Raw genomic sequence first — 22,818 nt, 5'->3', positions numbered from 1 at the left:
AAATATCCCTAGAACCTTGTTGTTGGCTCCATATCGAGTATTAACAATGTTTTGGAAATTGGAATCGAATCGTAAGTCATAAACATCATAATTTGAATTGTTTGCTAACAAACTTGTCACGTACTAATCAGATATTTCTCATCCAAACCCATGGATATTGGATAGTAATCTTAAAAATAATAAAAGACACATGGTCATATCAATTTTCTATGTCTCAAACATCAAATGAAAACTATCAATTATAAAAAAACTAGTCTGTCGTCGATGATGTCCTCATTATCATATCCATCATCATTGTAACTTGTAAGTAATACCCTCAAGCGAACACTGTGCTTGACTGGTTCGATTCGTTGTAACTACGTCTCTTTTGTCTTCTCAATAATATGTTTTTCAAAGGCTTCTTCAAAGTTGGTCTTTTGAAAAAATTCATATTTTCTTTCATTTAAAACTTAATTATGATAAATTGCATGAATCGTACGACTTATGATCGAATCGTTAAGATTTAATCATGGGATTTGTTAACTTACCAACTTCTCTAAAAGCTTAAGCTGTTGGAGAAAGGCATTATTTATCTTTTATACTTTAACACTCCCCCGCTGGTGTGGCCCACTTGGCAAACACGTGACACATGTGGTCCCACTTTGGGCCGACCATCGCATGTGGATTTTGCTGTCCGGGAGGTTTGAACTCGAGACCTTTGGCTCTGATACCATGTTAAATTACCAACTTCTCCAATAGCTTAAGCTGTTGGACAAAGGCGTTATTTATCTTTTATACTTTAACAGGATTCAAATCGAAATCCATAAGATTTGTTTTGAATCATTAATCGTACGATTTTCAAAGCAATGGGTATTATTATTATTGCTAAGTTTAAATGGAGAGAACGAGAGAAACGGAAATGAAAAAGGAAAAAATGCTATTGAACCCAGCATGATCATATTCTCCACATGGAGCATATGATCTAGAGTTTGAGTGCCTTGAAGTGTCACTCCAACAGCTCTTCAAACCCTATAGTTGTGTCCACACGTGTATCAAACATGGGTTTTCTACATGTGAAACTTTTTCAAGTAAAATATGGATGCTTAACATCAGAATATTTCTTTTAAGCAGTTCTTTTAGGAACTCAGTACATTGTCTCTGTATTTTCTATAAGTGTTTGTTCTTCTTTGACTGTTTTATCCATGGATTTAAATTTCGGTTTTGGTCGTACTGAAACCAATTTTTTTTTTCCAAATTTCGGCTGAAATTTTACAATTTCAGTCAAAATGACCAACTTTGGCCGAAATCCAAACCAATATCTGAAATTTTCAGATTTCGGTTAACCGAAATCCACCGAAAGTTCGGATTTCTGCCGAAATTTAAAACAATGGTTTTATCAGATTCTAATTTTACTCTCTTATTGTTTTCTTCTATTTCGTTTGGGTCCTCTTAATTAATGGATATCCACTTCCTGTTGTTGCAGGCAGAAACCACAGTTATCAACCAATGTAGACAGCTTCTTTCACCATCAGCTGATCCATCTTATGTTATGACTTACCTCAGTCATAGCTTTCCTCAACATCGACAATATCTATGTGCCGGTGCTTGGATCCTTATGAATGGACACCCTGAAAGCATTAATAGTGCAAATCTTGTATAGCTTTTTCCTTCGTTCCATTGCCCCTCTTTTTTTTTCTACTTTACTCTTTCATGTTAGCCACTGTATTTCTGTCTCTTTCCATTGATTTTTCCTTTTTCTGAAGCTAAATTCTGCCAAGTTTGAATGCAGGGGCGTGTCTTGAGAGAATTTTCACCTGAGGAAGTGACGTCAAATATTTACACGATGGTGGATGTCCTCCTGCACCATATTCAGATTGAACTTCAACATGGGCATCTCTTGCAGGTCTACTCACCATGTCTAGGTTGTTAATTTCTTGATCGTGTCGTTGATGTGGACGACGGTTTCTCGTTTATGCTTATTGCCATCTTTCTATTTCTAGATTTCTGTTATTTTATGAGAAAAATGTTTCCGCTTTGTTTTTTTTATTCAGGATCTTCTATCAAAAGCCAGCGCAAACCTTGCCTTTTTCATTTGGACGCATGAGCTACTTCCTTTGGATATTCTCCTTCTAGCTCTTATTGATCGTGATGACGATCCCCATGCCTTACGCATAGTGGTATGTCTTCTAGAAGCAATAGGCCTTTTCCTTTTTTTGCCTATGAGAAATTCTATATAGTTTGTGTCAAAATGTCTGTGACTGTTGATAACTATATCAAGATTGAAAATTAAATAATGGATGATTTTATGTTAAAAATAATGAGAGATGAAACTCTAAAAAAACTGAGACGCATTCAGCTGATTTATAAATGCTTCATCATATTTTTATCACTAATATTAACAGCGCAAAAGAAAGCACACCTTGGAATCTGTGTGCATATTTATGTAAAATTGCAGGTAGAACCCATTAAATACACTTCAATTAGGGGAGATGATTCCCCCTCCTCTTTCCGTAGGAGGGATGCGCCCCCCTTTAACGTGAATTGTGGGCAACTTTAACGCTTTTTGACGTCAAATCATGTTAAAAGGGGGGTGAAAAAATCATCGCCCTTCAATTTATCATAGTTCACTTCTATAAATAGTAAGTCTGTTCACTATTAATAGTAAGTTCACTCTTCCTAAAAATAGTAAGTTTGTACTTTGCATCAGTGATATGTGGACTGGACTTGGGGAAAAGGTGAGATAGGTGGGGTTTGATATGGACATCCCCACATGTAGGATAAAAAAAATTATAACTAAAAATAAAAATAAATTCCAAATAAAAGAACTAGACAAGTCCCATAAAAAAAAACTAGCTTAAATCAAGTCTATTGCTAATGGTACACATCACATCCTCTAATAAACTACGTAGTGAATGGCAATGCTCTATTCTTCTTCTTTTAGGTTTCTCTTATGTAGACTCACCCACGTATAAATCTTTCCAAAGCTGATCCTCAGCCCTCAACCTAACCTTTGACTCAAACTTGAACCAGGGAGAACAAATTGATTGTGATGCTCCCAAGCCCATACCTATCGAAATGTGTTGCTATGTTGTTGTACGTTTACATGTATTAAGCAGAACTTAGAATTGTTTTATTACTAAAAGTTGTCTTATGCAAAAATTGGAATTGGATATACTAGGGGACATTAATGTATAGGCCTTCATTTGTGATCACCATCGAATAGGTCACCATGATGAAGGAGAATGAAGTTGTTCAGTTCACTCATTACTCAATTACCCACATACAAGGGAATTGTAAGGCTTATAATATGTTGACAGTCAAGATATGACATTTATGGTGGAGAGTGGCATGATGTTTTCAGCCTTCCAATTTCCACTTGGTTAAAATACCACCACTACGATGCATAAGGTTTAGAATAAAAATTGTATTATCCCGTCAGGGAATGGAATTATAAATATTTTCACAATAGATGAACTTGTATTTAGTATTGCTCAAAACAGGTGAACTTAATACATTGAGAACATGTTGCATATATAGATATTTCAATGCTGCCTTTGTTAAGATGTTGAAAACTAAATCATTTATCTTCCATGATGTAAATCTACTCCACAGATAAGTCTACTTGACAGGCAAGAGCTTCAACAGAGAGTCAAGTTGTTTGGTTTGAATCGTGGGCCTCCTGAGCATTGGCTCTATCCCGGACCATTCAAGCGAGTTGAGCTGCAGAAAGCTCTTGGGAATCATCTGTCTTGGAAGGACCGGTAATTTTTTTTTTCAGATAAATGATTTATCACCTATTGTATAATGTTTTTTTTTCAGATAAATAATTTATCACCTATTGTAAAATCTCTATGGTAAAATCTGAAAAATGCAGATTTATTTCAAGCTGCTCTTTTTATATTTTTTAATCTTTTTTCTTGAATGGTGATCAGTAACTGGCTATTGTTTATAGACTATGTTGCATCAGTACGGACAAGGTTATCAAAATCGTATGATTTACGATTCAAATCGAATCGTATGCAAAACGATTTAAATCGCAGCAGTGAATCGTTTTTAGATTAGATCGTACGATTCGATCTTGAATCGTACGATTCGATCGTGAATCGTGCGATTCAAATTAAACACGTATTTTTTGGGAAAAAAAGTGGGCCCCACAGCCACAGCGCATATTAAAAACCCAAAACCGTGTTTTTTTTCTCCGTCTTTCTTCTTCTCTTCTTCTCGACGAGGGTTTGCAGAAACCCAGCCTCTACCGTCAACTACCCCTCCTCCACCGTACGGTCCTCCTCCTCCACCGTCCGGTCCTCCTCCTCCGTACGGTCCTCCTCCACCGAAGAAGAAGAAGAAGAAGAAGAAGAAGGAGAAGAAGAAGAAGAAGAAGAAGATGAAGAAGAAGAAGAAGAAGAAGAAGACCAGGTACGTTTTTTAATTTTTTTTTTTCTCTTCCTCTGCTTTTTCTCTTCTTTTCTTTTTCATTTTTGCTCCTCATTTTTTTTTCTCCTCTTCCTCCGTACGGTCCTCCCTTCCCCTTCTTTTCTTTTTCATTTTTGCACCCTTTGTTTTGGATTTTGAGAACCGATTGGACTCCAATCAGCTCTTAAAATCCAAAAACGAAGAGGGCTGGCTGACCCTCTGTTTCTTTTATAAATGGAATGGGTTCTGTTTTTTTTTGTTTTCTTTTTGGATTTTGAGAACTAATTTGGAGTCCAAAACTGATTATCAGACCCAAATTTACGTTTAATTTTGGGCCAAATAATATGTTATGGACTCTCAATCTGTTTTCAAAATCCAAAACAAACATACCATTAATTTTGAGATCAAAATTATCATTTTTTGTAACTATTTTTGGGGCGATGTTTGTTTTGAATTTTGAGAACTGATTTTGTGTTATCAGACCCAAAATTATGTTTAATTTTGGGCCAATAAACTGTTACGGACTCACAATCTGATCTTACAATCGGTTCTTAAACTGTTATGGGATTTTAGGCCCTGTTTGGATTGTTTGAAAGTCAGTTTTAAAAAGTTTATTGTAATTTTGGATGTTGATAACTGATTACGAGTCCTAAACTGATTATTAGAGCCAAATTAATGTTTAAATTTGGGTCAAATAACATGTTATGAACTCACAATCTGTTCACAAAATCCAACAGAAACAGAGCCTTAAATTTGATTGTATTTTGTTGGTCAAATTTGTTTCTTTTGGATTTTGAGAACTGATTTAGAGTCCAAAACTGATTAGGCTCTGTTTGTTTTGGATTTTGAGAACCAATAGGACTCCAATCAGTTCTTAAAATCCAAAACAAACAGAGTGTCAGAGCCCTTAATTTTGAGTTCAAAATCTTCAGTATTGGATTGCACTGGGGCTATTTGATTGCTTTAATGTGTTGCTGTTGCCTGTTGGATTGGTTTAATGTGGGACTATAAGGCTATTTTTCCTTTTGTCATCTATTTTTATTTCAGGCATTGGATTTACAAGTTTGTATTTCTTTGAGAAGTTTGAAGTGTAGTATAAAGAAAGATGGTTAAGGCTAGAGAAGTCGATGTGACATGGGAGCATTGTACGACGGCCGTTCCCAATAACAAGACAAGATTACGATGTAATTATTGTGGGAAAGAGTATTCTGGAGGTGTATTTAGAATGAAGCATCATTTGGGACGTACAAAACATAATGTAGCTGCTTGTACACAAAATCCGGATGACGTTGTTGATAAATTTAAGTTACTATTGAAGGAAAATGAAGAAGAGAAGGAGAAAAGAGATGATGCAAAGTATGATGTGGTGCGGCCGGACTTCTATTATCAAGATAGAGAGGAAATAGAGAATGCATGTGTTGCTAGAGGGAAGAGGAAAATGGATGATTTTGTGGTGAGGGGGGACAAAAAAATCGGCAAGCAAGCAACTATCAATCAAATTTGGAAAAAGGGGGATAGGGATAAAGTTTGCCAAAACATAGCAAGGTTCTTTTACTCGAATGCATTGTCTTTCAACCTTGTTAAATGCCCATTTTTTGACGCCATTGTTGAATCCATAACCCATTTTGGACATGGATTAAAAGTCCCAAGCTACCATGAGATGAGGAATACATTCCTTAAAAGAGAAGTAGAGAACATAGAGTCTATGATGGATGAATATAAGAAAGAATGGACGAAGCCAGGTTGCACGCTTATGTCAGATGGTTGGACAGATGGGGTGAATAGATCCATTACTAATTTCTTGGTTAATAGTCCAAATGGGACAGTTTTTTTGAGATCAGTAGATACCTCTGATATCTCAAAAAATGCAGATAACTTGTTTGCTCTACTTGATTTGGTTGTGGAAGAAGTGGGAGAGGAAAATGTAGTCCAAGTTATCACGGATAGTGTGGCTGCATATGTGAGAGCAGGGGAGTTGTTAATAGAGAAGAGGAAAAAATTATTTTAGTCTCCTTGTGCCGCTCATTGCATAGATTTGATGCTTGAAGACATTAGAAAATTACCAACCCATGCAGAGACCATCGCAAAGGCCAGGATGATCACAGTATACATTTACAATCATAGTTGGGTTTTGCATCTAATGCGTAAGCATACGAAAGGGGAATTGACAAGGCCAGCTGTGACACTTTTTGCAACGTGCTTCCTGACATTGAAGAGTCTAAGAGAGAGAAAGGCGGGCTTGATGCAGATGTTTGCATCGGATGATTGGCAAAAAAGCCCATATTCTAAAAAAGCCGATGGGAGCAAGATATGCGGAATTGTGTTAAGCGATTCCACATTTTGGCCCAGTGTGTATTATTGTTTGAAATGCACATCCCCATTGGTGAAAGTCCTACTCTTAGAAGATTCAGATGAGAGGCCTGCCATGGGGTACATTTATGAGGCTATGGACCGAGCTAAAGAAGCCATTGCAAAGAATTTGGGCAACATAAAGAAGAAATATGAGCAAATTTGGAATATCATTAATGAACGTTGGGACAGGCAACTTCATAGGCCCTTGCACGCAGCGAGTTATTTTTTAAATCCGCGGTTTCAGTATGAGACTTCAAATGACATGGACATTGAAATTAAGGTGGGGCTATTGGATTGCTTAGAAAGAATGGTTCCAAGTTCAAAAGAAAGGGTATTAATTGGTAACCAAATTGATAAGTTCAAGAAAGCAGAGGGTCTCTTTGGATGGGAAATGGCATAGTTAATGAGGAAAGAACAGTTACCAGGTAAATTCTTTAACTAAAATTTTTTAATTGAATTCTTATCTTATGTATTTAGAAATTATCATAATTATTTTTTGGAAAAATAGGTTTATGGTGGGATGCCTTTGGAGATGAATGTCCCGAGTTGCAAAAATTTGCAATTCGAATTGAAAGCCTGACGTATAGTACTAGCGGTTGCGAGAGCAACTGGAGCACATTTGAGCAGGTAAATGCTAGTAAGTCTACTTTTTTTATTCGTATCTTTTTATTTGTATCCCTTTAATTTTTATTATTAACTTTTTTTATTTTAGATACATTCAAAAAGAAGAAACCGACTCCAACAAAAGAGGATGAATGCACTTGTTTTTGTCAAATACACTCTTCAACTTCGAGTTCGCAATTCAAAGAGGAAGGGCAAGAAAGGATTTGATCCTATTTCGTTATCTGACATGGACTCGGACGATGCGTGGATAACGGAAAATGATGGACCGGTGCTTCCAGAAGACACGACTTGGTTGGATATGGGTGAATGTTTTGTGTAAGAAGCTACAGGAGATGAGACGGGCGCCGGCTCCAGCCATGCGCCTCAACAAAAGAAAAGACGTAAGTTATTTGTAATTTCTTTTCTTAGTAATAAAGAGTTAAAGACATGATTTATTGATATTCATTCTTGTAAATGTAACAGGCGTTAGAAACCTCAACAAAAGGAAGGACAAGCGCCAGTTGCAAGATGAAGAAGAATTTGGTTCTGCTTCCGACACAGATGATGGAGATGTGGGTGTTAATATTGAGGGAAGAACTACCGATGCCGATGACGAAGATAATGATGAGGATGTGAATGGGATCGACGACATCCACGATCTATATTTTATACAATCATGATATGTTTCATATTTTGTTTTGTGGTTCATATGTGAGACTTTAAGTTTTTTTTATCTTTTTGAGATCGTTATAGAGAGAATGAATGGATTTTGCCATTTGGTAATGAATGGTTAATTAATTTTAATCATGACAATCGGTTAAGTGGTTATCAAGCATTTCATGTTATTTATTTTAATGGTTTTGAATGGAAAATTGATAATTACTCTTTTTATTCTTATTTATAATTTTTCCTATTTTTTATTATTTATTTCTGATTTTTATATATAAATCTGAAAAATCTTACGATTTACGATTCGATACGATTCGACCCCTCTTACGATTTACGATACGATTCCGATTTTTAGAACATTGAGTACAGATATGAGTGTCGGAATCCTACACGGTTATCGAGTGGATTTGCGAAAATATTTTAATCACTTTTCAGATTTTAATTTTTAAATAATAATATGGTTATAATGAGTAATATGTTGAAAATTTTAATAGGTTTTTCTTAATGGCTATAATATTTTATTAAGAAAAACGGCAAAAGCTGTAGAAATTTTAATTGGTTAAGTAGATATAGTATTTATTTTCATTAAAGAAAGTTACTATTAAGATGGGTAAAACTCAAAAAAAAAAAAGATAAAATAAAAGTGATCTAGAAGTGTCTTAGAGAATCCTGAAGTATTGGAATCCAAGACGTGTCCGACACGGATTCTTCGCCTATTTAGAAGAATCCATGTAACATGGTTTATAGATAAAGTCATTTGATAGCATGGCTTCTGCTTACAGCTGCATTGGTTCACACGGTAAACGGAAGGGTGTTTGAGTGGATTGCTGAGACTTCCTTTGCTATTTGGGAGCATTGTTGTCCTTTCTGAAGTTATTTATTGTTAAAGTATAAAGAATAAATAACTCCATCTCCATTAGCTTAAGCTTTTCGAGTAACTGGTTGTTTTACATGGTATCAGAGCCAAAGGTCCTGAGTTCAAACCTCCCGGATAGCAAAAATTTCTCATGCAATGGTCAATCCAAAAGTGGGGCCACATGTGCCACGTGTGGGTCAACCCAAAGAAAGAGGGGCCACACGTGAGGGGGGAGTTGTAAAGTATAAAAGAATAAATAACGCTATCTCCATCAGCTTAAGCTTTTGGAGTAACTTGTTGTTTTACATTTATAATATTGTTTGCTCTTTTCTTTAATTCCTTAATATTGTACTCCTACGGTTCCCAACAGAGTCTTGGGTCATTTTACTCTTTTCTTTTCTTTTTCTTTTTGTTCATATTTACATCTGGTAGTTGGCAAATGATTTTTTGGTGCTTTCATTTACTAATGCCACAATTGTCAGGGTATTAGATCCCAGTAAAACCTCAAGGCTTTTTCCCTTTACTCTTACAACTTTATTGCACTTTCCACTCTATTAATCCTTTCACCTATCGCCCTGTCAAGTCATGCATCTATTCTTTCATTTTATTTTTTCAATTATGAATCATAATATTTCCTGGTTCCTGACTTGCCTATCACTAATGCTTAATCATGTGTGATTGTAGATTGTCTTTTTCTCCTTCATTTCTGAAGCTTCCATCTTAGGTTTTCTTCTCCCATGAATATTTCTTTCTCGACTGCGTTGGCTCATCTGTTGCATTCTCTTGCAAATAAGAAAGCATGGGATTTGCTAGGAACTTTTGCAGAAAGGCATTTCGCGGCCGCCTGCTGCATGTGAGAGCAGCCACATGGACACAATTTTCAGCAGATTTTGTCTTATTCATTTAATTTATACGAGATGGCTGCACTCATGCAACAGCCATCCGTGAAATGCCTTTCTGCGAAAGTTCCCAGCAAAAAAAATTGGATCACTTCTTATGGATTCATTGAGAATGATTCTGATCTAGTTCATGGCCTATTAGAAGGCGTTCTGGTGGGATCCTCACGGACAGAAAAAGATTGCAGTAGAAGGCGTTCTGGTGGGATCCTCACGGACAGAAAAAGATTGCAGTCGGTTTGATAATGATGGAGTGACATTGCTTCTTCGGTCCGAACCAAGGAATCGTTACATATGATGCAAATTGTTTCATTGAATTTCTGTCATTTCTTTATTTTTCTATTAGGCAAGGGAAAGACGTAACTTTCTTATGACCCAAAAATCTACACAATTGAAATTTTTTTTAAGAACTCTATAAACCCAACAATCTACACAATTGAAATTTTTTCTAAGAACTCTATAAACCCAACAATCTACACAATTGAAATTTTTTCTAAGAACTCTATAATTACATGTTTAGAATGTAACTGCTTCCATTTAGCTAACTCTGATACAATTCTAGTGTGATGTCACACTCTTATTTGTTGTTATAAGGCTAATTGCACATAGCATAAAGCATCATAAATGTGTCATCACATGTGCATCACATTCGAAATAAACGTACCTGATTACCTTTATTTGGATTTTAATTGTCCCAAATTATCCGTAAGTGATTTGATATTTTTCATAAAATTCTATTGTTACTTAATGTTTGGGATCCACATTCGCCCTATTTGTGTTGCAAGAGCTACAATATTGATCCTGGAAGAGTACAAAGAAGATTCAAGTTGCTCCTATCCCCACCGAAAGTGGGCAACTCATGTACCTTTGTGTGGTCCGCCTCACATGAAATATATTCGGCTTCTGATTGTGCTTATCATGTCCCTGCAACGACATGTACACGTTGGCAAGTAGGAAAGAGATGAAGAGCCAGAACAAGAACCTATGGCTATAAGAAATGGAAAACAATTCTTACTGGAAAAAAAGCCTTCTCATATATGGAGTGGCTGGAAGTAAACTCCCCTTGGATGTTTGGACATGAAAAAAGTAGAAAAGTTGGTGCTGTGAAATTAGGTGCCACTGTCAAAACGAGCATAAACAGATGCCAGTATCAAACTTCCAAGCGGGAAAAAAATAAATTAACCTTTACCTGAACTTTACCTCATAGTCTTCTTCATTTCAGAGGTCTTTGAGAAGATAACTTTTTCTTCTCAGCTCAGCTAACAGGGAGGAGACAAGAAAAGTAAAACCGAGCTTTACTTCAGCCTTACTTGACAACCAAACACAGCCGTGGCACGGGTAAAACCTATAACTTCACCTGGATTTCACCCTATTGTAATACAATCAGACAAATCATAAAGTAAACTTCCCTAAAAAGGAATGTCAAACACGCAACTCGCTTTGCATGAGATCTTTCTTGTCTGTGTGATAAAAGAAGATGACAATTGTTACCTCCATCTTTGAATTCACGACCGTAATGCTGAACTTCTCTCTCCTCTGTTCTCATTGCCGAAAAATGTTAGTATAGTGGGGAGATTGTAATTTAAAATGCTATTACAAACCGTAACTTCAGTGACTAGATATGAACACCCATAACTTATTGGTTTAGGCAAACACGTGGCACATGTGGTCCCACCTTGGGCCGACCATTGCATGTGGATTTTTTTTTTTTTGACGTCTGGGAGGTTTGAACTCGAGACCTTTGGCTCTGATACCATGTTAGAAACTTACCAACTTCTCCAAAAGCTTGAGCTGTTGGAGAGGGGCAGTATTTAATTTTCTATACTTTAAGACTATTTTTTACTTTTTTATGTAGAATCAAGTCTTGACATCAATAGCTTTTCTTTCCAAACATCTGCTGGCTTCCTTTTGTTATATTGACTGGCACCTTCATGATATCTCTTCATTTTTAATTGATAGGCTTCATAATTTGTTAAAACATGCCTTTTTAACTTACCGTTGTGATATTCTTCGCAGGTACCCCCCTTTCTTTGATGATATTGCAGCCCGTATGCTTCCAGTCATTCCGTTAATTATTTACAGGCTTATCGAAAATGATGTCACAGATATTGCTGACAGGGTTCTTGCTGTATATTCTCCATTGCTTGCGTACCACCCGTTGAAATTTACATTTGTCCGTGATATCCTTGCATATTTCTATGGCCATCTTCCAAGCAAGCTCATTATGCGAATATTGACTGTACTTGATCTTAGCAAGGTAATTTTTTTTTTTTTAAATGCGTTGTTTATTGTCTATGAGCTTTCCCATATTGACACTAGCCTCGGTTCAGATCCCTTTGTCTGAGTCATTTCCTCAGCACATTAGTTCATCAAATCCTGCTGTGTACCCGCCATCAGAGTATTTTGCAACTCTTTTGTTAGGCCTTGTGAATAACGCCATACCTCCTTTAAATAGCAAGTCCAAATCAAGTTCAATGGGAGACACCTCAAACAATCCTGGCCGTTCAACACTTAACAAGCCTCAAACATCATCTCGGTTTGGGCCAATAAATTCTTCTGAGGGTCAGAGCGCATTCTATCAAAACCAGGATCCTGGCACATATACACAGCTTGTTTTGGAAACAGCTGTAATTGAAATCCTTTCACTTCCCGTACCGGCTTCTCAGATAGTCTCTTCACTTGTTCAAATAGTCATCCATGTCCAACCGACACTAATCCATTCTAGTAATGGAATGTCAAGTGGTGTTGGGCAAGGTTCTGGTCTACCAACCTCTCCATCAGGTGGAAGCACGGACTCCATGAACACAAGCAGGTCTACTCCATCAGCCTCGGGAATAACTGCCGCCAATTTTGTTTCACGAAGTGGTTATACGTGTCAACAATTATCTTGTTTAATGATTCAAGCCTGTGGTCTTCTATTGGCCCAACTACCACCAGAGTTTCACATGCAACTATATTTAGAGGCATCACGTATAATTAAAGATTGTTGGTGGCTTGCCGATGGGAAAAGGTCACACAGAGAACTAGACTCCGCTGTTGGTTATGCTTTGTTGGATCCAACATGGGCTGCTCAAGACAACACCTCAACAGCCATCGGTACTCTTTTCATACCACAGTTTATTTCAATATTTTAGTCATTAGTTCATCAGCAATCAAGATACTAATTCTAAAGTAATCGTGAGATTTTTTAGATGATGATGATGATAAGAAAAAATGTCAATCAACTTCTTTTTAACTTGGCTTTCAGAAAATCCCAAGAACAATTTATGTCATTGGCTATCATTCAAAAACAAACAAAAAATTTAAGCCACTGGCTCGAAGAACTTTTATATTTTGTTGTGAGATTTTTTAGATGATGATGATGATAAGAAAAAATGTCAATCAACTTCTTTTTAACTTGGCTTTCAGAAAATGCCAAGAACAATTTATGTCATTGGCTATCATTCAAAAACAAACAAAAAAATTAAGCCACTGGCTCGAAGAACTTTTATATTTTGTTTTACTGTTTTCGGCATGTCTGAACGATGCGTTCTTGGAGGATATATAGAGCTTTATGTTTAACACTGGGTGCAAAGAAGAATAAACTCTCTGAAAACCACCAGTGTTCATTCATGCCTCTCTAGAGAGCATGGTTTAAAATATCAGTATTGTATCGGCCATATTCGCTGATGCGATATTCACTGTTATAACGACCACTAAAAAATGTTGCACACATATCTGTCTGTTACCCTGCACATCAGCCAGTACCTAAACTGCATCATCTGTATCATTCATATCGGACAATACAGTACTGATATGGGCACATCTCCACCATAGAAACCCTCTTTTTTCACTGTCAAAACCTTGTGTCCTAGGGAATCTTTGCTAATTTTCAAAGTTTTGTTTTCCAAAACAGAAAAAAGAATACTGCTAATAAATTGACAGGATTCGGGATCACATACCTGTGAAGACGATTCTTCGTACATCATTGTATGGGCTACATCACATAGCTTATGTCTAGGGGGAATAATTAATGTTGTGGATTGGATTTTAGGCTTATGATGAGAGCTGTATTTCTCTTAAGAAACGCTTAACTGAAGATATGTTAAAGATATGTTAGAAATGAAGAAACACTTAATTGAAACTCTGACAGTTTTGAATGTTATCCTCAATTCCGAAAAAACACCTTACAATTAATCTTATATCTATGGACTCTCCACCAGTCTAAAAATAATAGGACTCTTTGCACATTTTACCCTTGCAAGATGCCGTGTTTCTTGGATGAAATAATGGTTCGAAAGCTTGAATATATATGTGGAATCAATCAAGTAAAGGTTCATGAAAAAGAGCTTTAGGGGAGGAAGGAAAGAAAGAGTTAACACTTTCATTTCAGCATGGTTGTTGCAGATTAGGCTTAGGTTTCCAATAAAGGACATCATGGGAATAGGCCCTGTCTTAGAAACATGAGGAACCTTTTTTGTGAAAAAAAAAGACCTAAAGATTCATTAACAGACGATTCAAAATCTACGTCCGTCCAGTTGTCCTAACACAACACTAATGAGAACAGTGTGCACCTCTAATTCAGTAGTGCTACTCTCAATCACATTGCAGACTTCAGGGAATGGCATTGGTGGAAGTGAATCCAGTGAACATAAAAATGATCTTGGAAGTTGTATTATTATTTAAATGCCATCTTTTTTCATATCTGAAATCATTCTCCTCCCTGAAACTCGTCATTAAAGTTAAACATTTTTATCAGTTTTTCACTCTTGCATAATCATGGGAAACTCTTAACTCTTTTATGTCTTTGTTTTATCTTCAGGTAATATAGTTGCCCTGCTGCATTCCTTCTTCAGTAACCTTCCACAAGAATGGCTAGAACCAACACACGCAATCATTAAGCATCTTAGACCAGTAACTTCCATCGCGATGTTGAGAATAGCATTCCGTATTATGGGCCCATTGCTTCCTCGGCTTGCTTTTGCTCGCCCACTCTTCATGAAGGTACATACAGTGATTCAAATAGTTGTTGCCTTTTCTGTTTTTATGCTGTTAGTGAGCCAGCAATCTCAAGGTTGCAACAGGGTTTTAAATTTTGGACGAAATACCGAAATTTCAGATTTCGGTTGGGACCGAAACCGAAATCCCAAGAACCCGAAATTTCAGAAATATCCCAAATTTTGGCTGAAACTTCGGATATTTTGGAAACTTCGGCCAAATTTTGGAAAAGTGAATTTTTTTTCACAAATTTAGTATTTTTTCTAAATTTTGAAATAAAAATGTAATTCCTTTTTTTCCCCTGAATTTCAGCCAAAATTTCGATTTCTGGCCGAAACCGAAGCCGGAATTTAAAACCTTGGTTGCAGCACAGCACCCTCGATATGGGCTGCATGTTCAACCCCCTAGTTTTTTGTTTTGTTAAATGACCAATTTCTCGTAGTAGCACGTCATGGAATCACCATAATCTCTTGACGGTGTTTTACATAAGTAATTACTTCTTGTACTCGTCCCATCTGATGTGCCCATTTGATTTTTACATAATCCAAAAAAAAAATTCTGCACAAAGATCATACAATCTGACACCAAATTGTACTTATCGGCATTGGCAGCTTTGTCAGAATTTCTAAAATCGTATTGCATTATACGTTATGAAGTGTGAAGTGCCTAAAATATATTCTATTAACAGAACATTTTGTTAACAATGAAGAGGAAAAACATCATAATACTGGATAATTAAGATTCTATAATGATTCTTTTGTGCTCCACGGAGTCTATTCTCTTATTACCTTGTTGGAGAGAAGATGAAGTGGAGAAAAGTGAGTTAGGGCATGACTCACCCTCACTAAAGAATTTATATAATAAGATAGAGACATAGAATGATCATAATGACCCTATGAACTATACTAATTCTAACACTCCCCCTCAAGCTGGAATTTAGAAATTATACATTCCTTGCTTGTTATAGATATCGCTCAACTTTGCTTTACTTAATGACTTTGTGAACATATCAGCCAATTGATCTGCAGAATGAGTGAATACAGTACATCTCTCCCTTCTGAATCCTCTGACGAATGAAGTGACAGCAAGCGACTAAGAGAGAGAAACCCCCACACAATCGACCACATAGAAAGGAAAAAGGAGATATGGAGAGACCGACTAGGCAAAATAGTGACTCATAACGCGGCTTCGCGAGCCAGGGACGAGCAGGGAAATGTGGCCATCAAGAGAGCAAGGCGAAGCCGCGAAGAAGAGATCAATAAAATGGAAAAAGAATCAGCAGATCAGTTGTGGAAACATGAGGAAAAGAGAATAGGATTAGGGTTAAAGCTTAGGAGAAGATAGATGAAACACTTGTGGAGAGAGGAGAGGGGTTACAAACAGTCGGGGGGTGGGAGGGGCGGTTACGGATGAGAGGAGGGGGGTTGATGTGATTGTACGGGAATGGGGAGGGGGGTTGGGGGGTGGGGAGGTGGAAAAGGGGGGTACGGAAAAAAAACAAGGGTGGGGGGGAGATCACGGAAAAAGATAGGGCGTAGGGGGGAGGTCATACGAGGGAGGCGACGGGGTGGGATTACGGAAAGAAATAGCGGGTGGGGTGGAGGTTATACGAGGGAGGCGAGAGGAGAGAGGGGAGAAGGGGATGCCATAGGTGGTTTCGGTGCCATACGGGGTTTGGGTGCTGGTGGAGATTTGCGATGGGGTGTTTGGGTGGAGATTGGCGATGGGGTGTTTGGGTGGAGATTGGTGAGGGGGGTGACGATCGTGGTCCCTAGGGATCAAAACCCTAGGGCTCTGATACCATGTTGGAGAGATGAAGTGGAGAAAAGTGGTCCCTAACGCATGACTCCCTCACTAAAGTTTTTTTTTTTTTTGAAAGTTGGCAAATTTCATTAATATTCAGATAGCATTCGGGACTAGGAGTCCCAGCCTGCAATACAGGATATTAACATGTTTTGGCATGGGCATACCCAAGACCAATTCAAAGATAACCAAAAAGATGAAGTACAAAATTCCTTCCAACTATTCCATAACATACTCCAATACAATTCCCCTGATGTTCTTTCGCAAAACGTCAGCTGCATCTTGCTAAGGCAGCAAGTATTAGTTTACCTACCAAAAGCCTCTAAGACTATAGATAGACTACTTCATCGGACGAAACAAAACTTAGTTCTGAGTTGTAAAACTTCTAATTCGGATGTAGACCTCCAAGGAGATATAGCAAAACTAAAAAAATCCAGACAAGAAACCCATGCGAAAGAACGAGTCTCTCAAGCCAAGGCTAATGATTTCTCGATTAAACAAGTTGTTCAGATTGCTATTTATAATAAGATGGAGACGTACAATGACCATAATGACCCTATGAACTATACTTATTCCAACATACCTATTTTCACTTTTGATTCTAAGGTCACAAAACATTTTGTTAATAATGAAGAGGAAGAACATCATAATACTGGGTAATTAAGATTCTATAATGACATTTTGTTAAGAATGAAGAGGAAGAACATCATAACCTGATATTTTTCATTCCCTTTTGCTCAAGCAAAAGGACCCCCCAAAGAACAAAAGGATCACAGCTTTACAAAACACGAGAAAATGCCTTCTAAAAAAAAAGATTCTATAATGATTCTTTTGTGCTCCACAGAGTCTGTTCTCCTCTTAACTATTTTCAGGTACGAGTGTCACTGTGTCAGATTCGGCTCATATCAGGAAAAAAAAGGATCCGTGCAATTCTAATTTTAATTCTTATACATGATAATATGGTTATAGAAGTAATATATTTTATACTTTCGTAGGTTAGGTAAATATAATGTTTTATTTTCGGAAAAAATCATATTATTAATATGGATAAACTCAAAATATGTGATAATTATAAATTTGTTGTAGTGTATATATATATATAGTGATGTATATATGAAACTTGTAAGACTGTTGATTCCAGAGCCACTACGTTTGCTCGAAAACTCCTCTCATGCTTGAGCTGAGTCAGCTTGGCAGATCTCTGGGCTTTCAACTCTCTAAACAATATCATAACAATATATCTAGGCACTGAGCAGGAAAAGATTATTTTGGCTATTGAAATCATTTCACTACGGATTTTTTGGTCATCTTTTAAATAGTTGTTGAATTGTTCTAATTTTGGCATTTTCCCCTTATTAACATTGCAATGAACTTTCGCTTTCTGCCTATATTTCAGACCTTAGCTCTGCTATTCAATGTCATGGCGGATGTTTTTGGGAGGAACTCACAACCATCATCACCAAATGAGGCATCAGAAATAGCCGATCTTATTGATTTCCTGTAAGAGTTTGTTTTCTCCCACAACTTTGTCTTTTTGTTTTTTTATTTTATTGTCATTCCTTTTCTTGTTGAAATATCAGTTTGTGAAACCCTAGTTGCTTGTGTCAGGCATCATGCTGTCTTATATGAAGGGCAAGGAGGGCCTGTACAGACCACCAGTAAACCTAAACTAGAGACCTTGACCCTTTGCAGCAAAGTAATGGAACTTTTACGGCCAGATATACAGCATCTTCTTTCACATTTGAAGACCGACCCGAGCTCCTCCATTTATGCTGCAACTCATCCGAAGTTGGTCCCAAATCCGTCATAACACCTGCGCATTTTTTATGGTACTCAGAATCACAGCATTTCCAAGTGTTTTGTAAAGCTGTGATCCTTTTGTTCTTTGGGGGGTCCTTTTGCTTGAGCAAAAGGGAATGAAAAATATCAGGTAAGTGAGTTCCAATCCTTCAATGTTTATTTAGCATATCCTGCATTAGCATTTTCTACTATGAATTATAGTATCATATGAACTCGCGGTGTAATATATGTTTGTTAAATGCATTTATGAAACCTAAACTTTTTAAGGGAAAGTTCCTGTCGATATGAATTAAGATTAAATTAGGCTAATGATTTTGGCACTACCATGTTTTGATGATTGCACAAACTCAGCTAGTCTTATCGTTTTTAATTGGCTTCTGAGAGCTTTTGGGGAAATGTAATTACTTTTGACAGTTGTTTAAACACTAAAAGATAGGATGCGTTAATGCAAGTCTTATCGTTTTGACAAAGATAGAAATGGTAACAGCAAATAGAAGGCAAGCTCACGGTGTAATAAACGGCAACGTCAATTAATAGGCAAGATCACGGTGGTGATATAAATCGCAACATCATATACAAGGCAAGATCACTGTTGGAAAGATGCAATTAAATGGCAGCTATGGTCAATCAGTTTGTTTTCTTCTTTATTAAGAATAATGCTTATGTAATGTTTCCTTTCTGTCATTTAGGAAACTAGCTACTAGTTTCTTGTATTAATACAATTGCCTCCTTCTAGCCTCTCACGTTGAGAGCTTCTCAAAATACAAAGGTGCAGATTTGTTTCTTTATGGTTTCAGAGCTAAGGTCTGACTTGCGCTTCATCTTCAAACTCTCACGGCAAACAATTGGATCCGCTTTTCTCTTAAATCATTAAGAGGTACATCGCAAACTATCCCTCTCACGGCAAACTATCCCTCTTTGTTTTTGTACATCACCTACTTTGTTTCTGTAAAACTTGACGGATCCAACTACCTAGTATGGAAAGATCAGATGGAGTCCATTCTCATCTCCTCCGATCTTTTGGGCCATGTTGACAGTTCCATTGAAGCCTCACCAAAAACAATTGAAAATACCTCCAAAACCGGTACCATAGCTAACCCGGAATATGCTAAATGGCGTAAAACCGACCATTACGTCAAGAGTTGTATCAATGCAACCCTAACCGAAGGATTGTCTGCACAAATACTTGGTATTCCAACCTCAAAAGAAATATGGGATACACTATATGAACTTTTCATCCAACAGTCACAAGCACGGTGTTCTTTCCTTCGAAATGAACTCATTGAACTCAAAAAAAAAAGGGACAAAACCATCACTGAATATCTTCAAACTATCAAATCTATTTCTGATTCCTTGGCTGGTCGTTGGGTCTATCGTATTAAACATCGTAGTGATGGTACAATTGAGCGGTACAAAGCACGTCTCGTTGCGAAGGGATTTCATCAACAACCCGTCATTGATTTCTGAGAAACCTTTAGTCCTGTTGTCAAACCTGCCACCATCAGAACTATTCTAACCATTGCTGTCTCTCGTGGGTGGCCTATTCGCCAACTTGATGTTAAGAATGCCTTCCTTCACGGCGTTCTTGAAGAAGAGGTTTACATGGACCAACCCCCTGGCTTCATCGATGGTGCTCATCCTAACTATGTCTGCAAGTTACATAAGGCCAACTATGGACTTCGTCGGGCACCGCGTGCATGGTTTCAGCGTTTTAGCTCCTTTCTTCTTAACTAGTGGATTTCGTCGTAGTCTGGCAGATACCTCCATGTTTGTTTATTCTTGCTCTATTGGCACCCTTGTTCTATTGCTCTACGTCGATGATATTATCCTCACGGGTGACAATGCAACACTTGTGTCCAACTTCACTCGCCAATTGGGGAAACAATTTGCTATGAAAGATCTCAGTGATCTTCATTATTTTTTGGGTGTTGAGGCCCAACGCTCGTCATCAGGTCTTCTTCTCACTCAAACCAAGTACACATTGGATATTCTTCGACGCACAGGAATGATTGGTTACAAGCCATGCTCTACACCTGTTACCAGTGGTACTAAAATGTCAATATATGAAGGTTCACTTTTTCCAGATCCTCATGAATATCGCAGTATTGTTGGAGCATTACAATATCTCACTCTTACAAGACCAGATATTTGTTATGCTGTTAATCAAGTTTGCCAATTTATGCACAAGCCAACCACCATTCATGAACAAGCTGTTAAGCGTATTCTTCGCTATCTCAAAGGAACATTGGGGCTTGGCCTCACTCTTCGACCTGGACCTCTCTCACTAATGGTATCCTTTTGTGATGCTGACTGGGCCGGTTGTCCCACCAGTCGTCGCTCTACCACTGGATTTTGTGTATTCCTCGGCCCTAATCTTCTGTCATGGGGCTCAAAGAAACAACCCATTGTTGCTCGCTCAAGTGCCGAAGCGAGTACAAGGCTCTTGCTATTGCCGTATCAGAGACGTTATGGCTTACCTGCATCCTACGCGAACTTTGTATCTCTCCCAAGCTTCCGCTTATCCTGTATTGCGACAATATTAGTGCCACCAACATGGCTGCTAATCCTGTTTTTCATGCCCGTACTAAACACATTGAGATTGATTACCACTTTGTTTGTGAGCTTATAGCCAATGGCACTCTTCCAGTTCGGTTTGTCCGTTGTCCGCAGTACGCAAGAACTTGCTGACATCTTCACTAAAGGTCTTTCCGGCCCTGTATTTGACGTCTTGCATTCCAAACTGATGCCTGTATCATGCATCCGTTTGAGGGGGAGTGATAAAGATAGAAATGGTAACAGCAAATAGAAGGCAAGCTCACGGTGTAATAAACAGCAACGTCAATTAATAGGCAAGATCACGGTGGTGATGTAAATGGCAACATCATATACAAGGCAAGATCACTGTTGGAAAGATGCAATTAAATGGCAGCTATGGTCAATCAGTTTGTTTTCTTCTTTATTAAGAATAATGCTTATGTAATGTTTCCTTTCTGTCATTTAGGAAACTAGCTACTAGTTTCTTGTATTAATACAATTGCCTCCTTCTAGCCTCTCACGTTGAGAGCTTCTCAAAATACAAAGGTGCAGATTTGTTTCTTTACGTTTTTAATTGGCTTCTGAGAGCTTTTGGGAAAATGTAATTACTTTTAACAGTTGTTTAAACACTAAAAGAGAAGATGAGTTGGTGCAATTATAAAAAATGGATAGTGCCAATATCATTAGCAATAAATTATTATTGAATCATTTGAGGAATTATGATATTTTGTGTTCATATGTTAGGTTTTATTTTCTTCCAAGTGGAAGTAAGAAATGGAAAGAAGTTTAAGAAATTAGAAGAATATCTATAAAATTAGAAGAGAGTAAAAGAGAGGGCGAGAACCCATTTTCTCCGACCGTTCCTGCCGGAATCTGGCCGTCGTCCACTACCATCATCTTCATCTTCTTCTTCCCATACTTGTTGTATGTGATCCTTTTCTTGTGGGTGCAATTATATATAAACTACCATCTGCATGGCACTCTTTTAAAACTGAAATGTATAGGAAAAAATTGCAAGTGGGACTGGATGATATCAAACGATTCATTTGAATCGAAGATGAGAATCGACCCAGGAATAACTTGGAGATGATTTGATAGCAACAATCTGCTGCTAACGCGGTATCAAATCCCAAGAAATTTTCTAAGAAATCCAAGTCACATAAAAGTGACAATCCCAAGTTGGAGGCCAAAAAGACTATCTTTAAGAAAAAGAAGAGTAAGTGTCACAACTGTGGAAAATTAGCTCACTTTATAGCAGATTGTAGGCTACCTAAGAAGCTTAAATCTGGCACACCACAGAAGTAAGCTCATATGATGATGGGCAGGGCTGAGCCTACTAGTTTTATTGCTATGCTGGGCAACGGTAAGGCCAGTACCTCTTCAGACTAGTGGTTAGATACAGGAGCAGCGTGTCATGTTTGCAACTCCAAGAAACTCCTCACTAATGTTGTTGAAGCGAAATCGACTGTTACAGTGGCTAGTGGAGCAGAGGCGGAGTTGAATCATACCGACGCTGCGGACTTGGTCCTTTCTTCAGGTAAAATACTAACTTTGACAAATGTTAAAGTAGTTCTTGTTCATCAAAAGAATTTAATTTCCATTAGTCTTTTAGACAATGCTGGTATGTGCACTTCATTTTTTGGTGGTAGAGTAACTTTATCTATTAACTCTTATTATTTCGATTGTGCATTCTTGATCGATGGTATGTATAGATTAAGTTTAGCAAATGAGACAATTAGCAATGTTAGTTCAACACTGATTGATCCTAAGTTGTTACACAATAGATTGGGACATGTGAACTATAGAAAAATGGTCAAACTTGCTAAAACTTATGATATACTTTTAGATATATCGATTAAATTTGACAGATGTGAAGTGTGTGCACCAACTAAGATCACTAGAAAACCTTTTCGTTCGGTTTCTAGAAGTACACAA

At 37.5% G+C, this 22,818-nt stretch overlaps 2 protein-coding genes across 4 annotated transcripts in view; both read left to right on the top strand.

The window, feature by feature from the left end:
- The window catches only part of LOC143872801 (mediator of RNA polymerase II transcription subunit), a 141,155-nt gene that overhangs the window by 107,867 nt on the left and 10,470 nt on the right, over positions 1-22,818 (top strand). Inside the window, exons 13-21 of one of the 2 annotated variants that reach the window (XR_013247683.1) lie at positions 1,463-1,633; positions 1,769-1,882; positions 2,031-2,156; positions 3,592-3,740; positions 11,785-12,025; positions 12,099-12,864; positions 14,570-14,751; positions 17,945-18,048; positions 18,157-18,478. Coding sequence is in view for 1 of the 2 variants with exons in the window: in XM_077376769.1 (XP_077232884.1) it covers positions 1,463-1,633; positions 1,769-1,882; positions 2,031-2,156; positions 3,592-3,740; positions 11,785-12,025; positions 12,099-12,864; positions 14,570-14,751; positions 17,945-18,048; positions 18,157-18,358 (2,055 nt within the window). In the remaining variant the exon portion in view is untranslated. Of the gene's footprint in view, positions 1-1,462; positions 1,634-1,768; positions 1,883-2,030; positions 2,157-3,591; positions 3,741-11,784; positions 12,026-12,098; positions 12,865-14,569; positions 14,752-17,944; positions 18,049-18,156; positions 18,621-22,818 lie in introns of those variants that run through there. The other variant, XM_077376769.1, reaches the window with a different exon arrangement.
- On the top strand, positions 3,758-8,196 carry LOC143873012 (uncharacterized). 2 transcript variants are annotated; one of them, XM_077376783.1, is made up of 4 exons: positions 3,758-7,169; positions 7,253-7,371; positions 7,457-7,748; positions 7,831-8,196. In XM_077376783.1, the coding sequence occupies exon 1, from the start codon at positions 5,498-5,500 to the stop codon at positions 6,398-6,400; it is 903 nt and encodes a 300-aa protein (XP_077232898.1). In that variant the 5' UTR covers positions 3,758-5,497; the 3' UTR covers positions 6,401-7,169; positions 7,253-7,371; positions 7,457-7,748; positions 7,831-8,196. The 2 variants fall into 2 exon arrangements, with proteins under 2 accessions (XP_077232898.1, XP_077232906.1); XM_077376791.1 differs by having other exon boundaries at positions 3,771-7,169; positions 7,831-8,191.

Source organism: Tasmannia lanceolata, unplaced genomic scaffold (assembly GCF_043159265.1).
Source record: "Tasmannia lanceolata isolate RefF3 unplaced genomic scaffold, GAP_Taslan_0.1 ptg000002l, whole genome shotgun sequence".
Classification (NCBI taxonomy): domain Eukaryota; kingdom Viridiplantae; phylum Streptophyta; class Magnoliopsida; order Canellales; family Winteraceae; genus Tasmannia; species Tasmannia lanceolata.
This window is presented reverse-complemented; position numbering and strand designations above follow the sequence as displayed.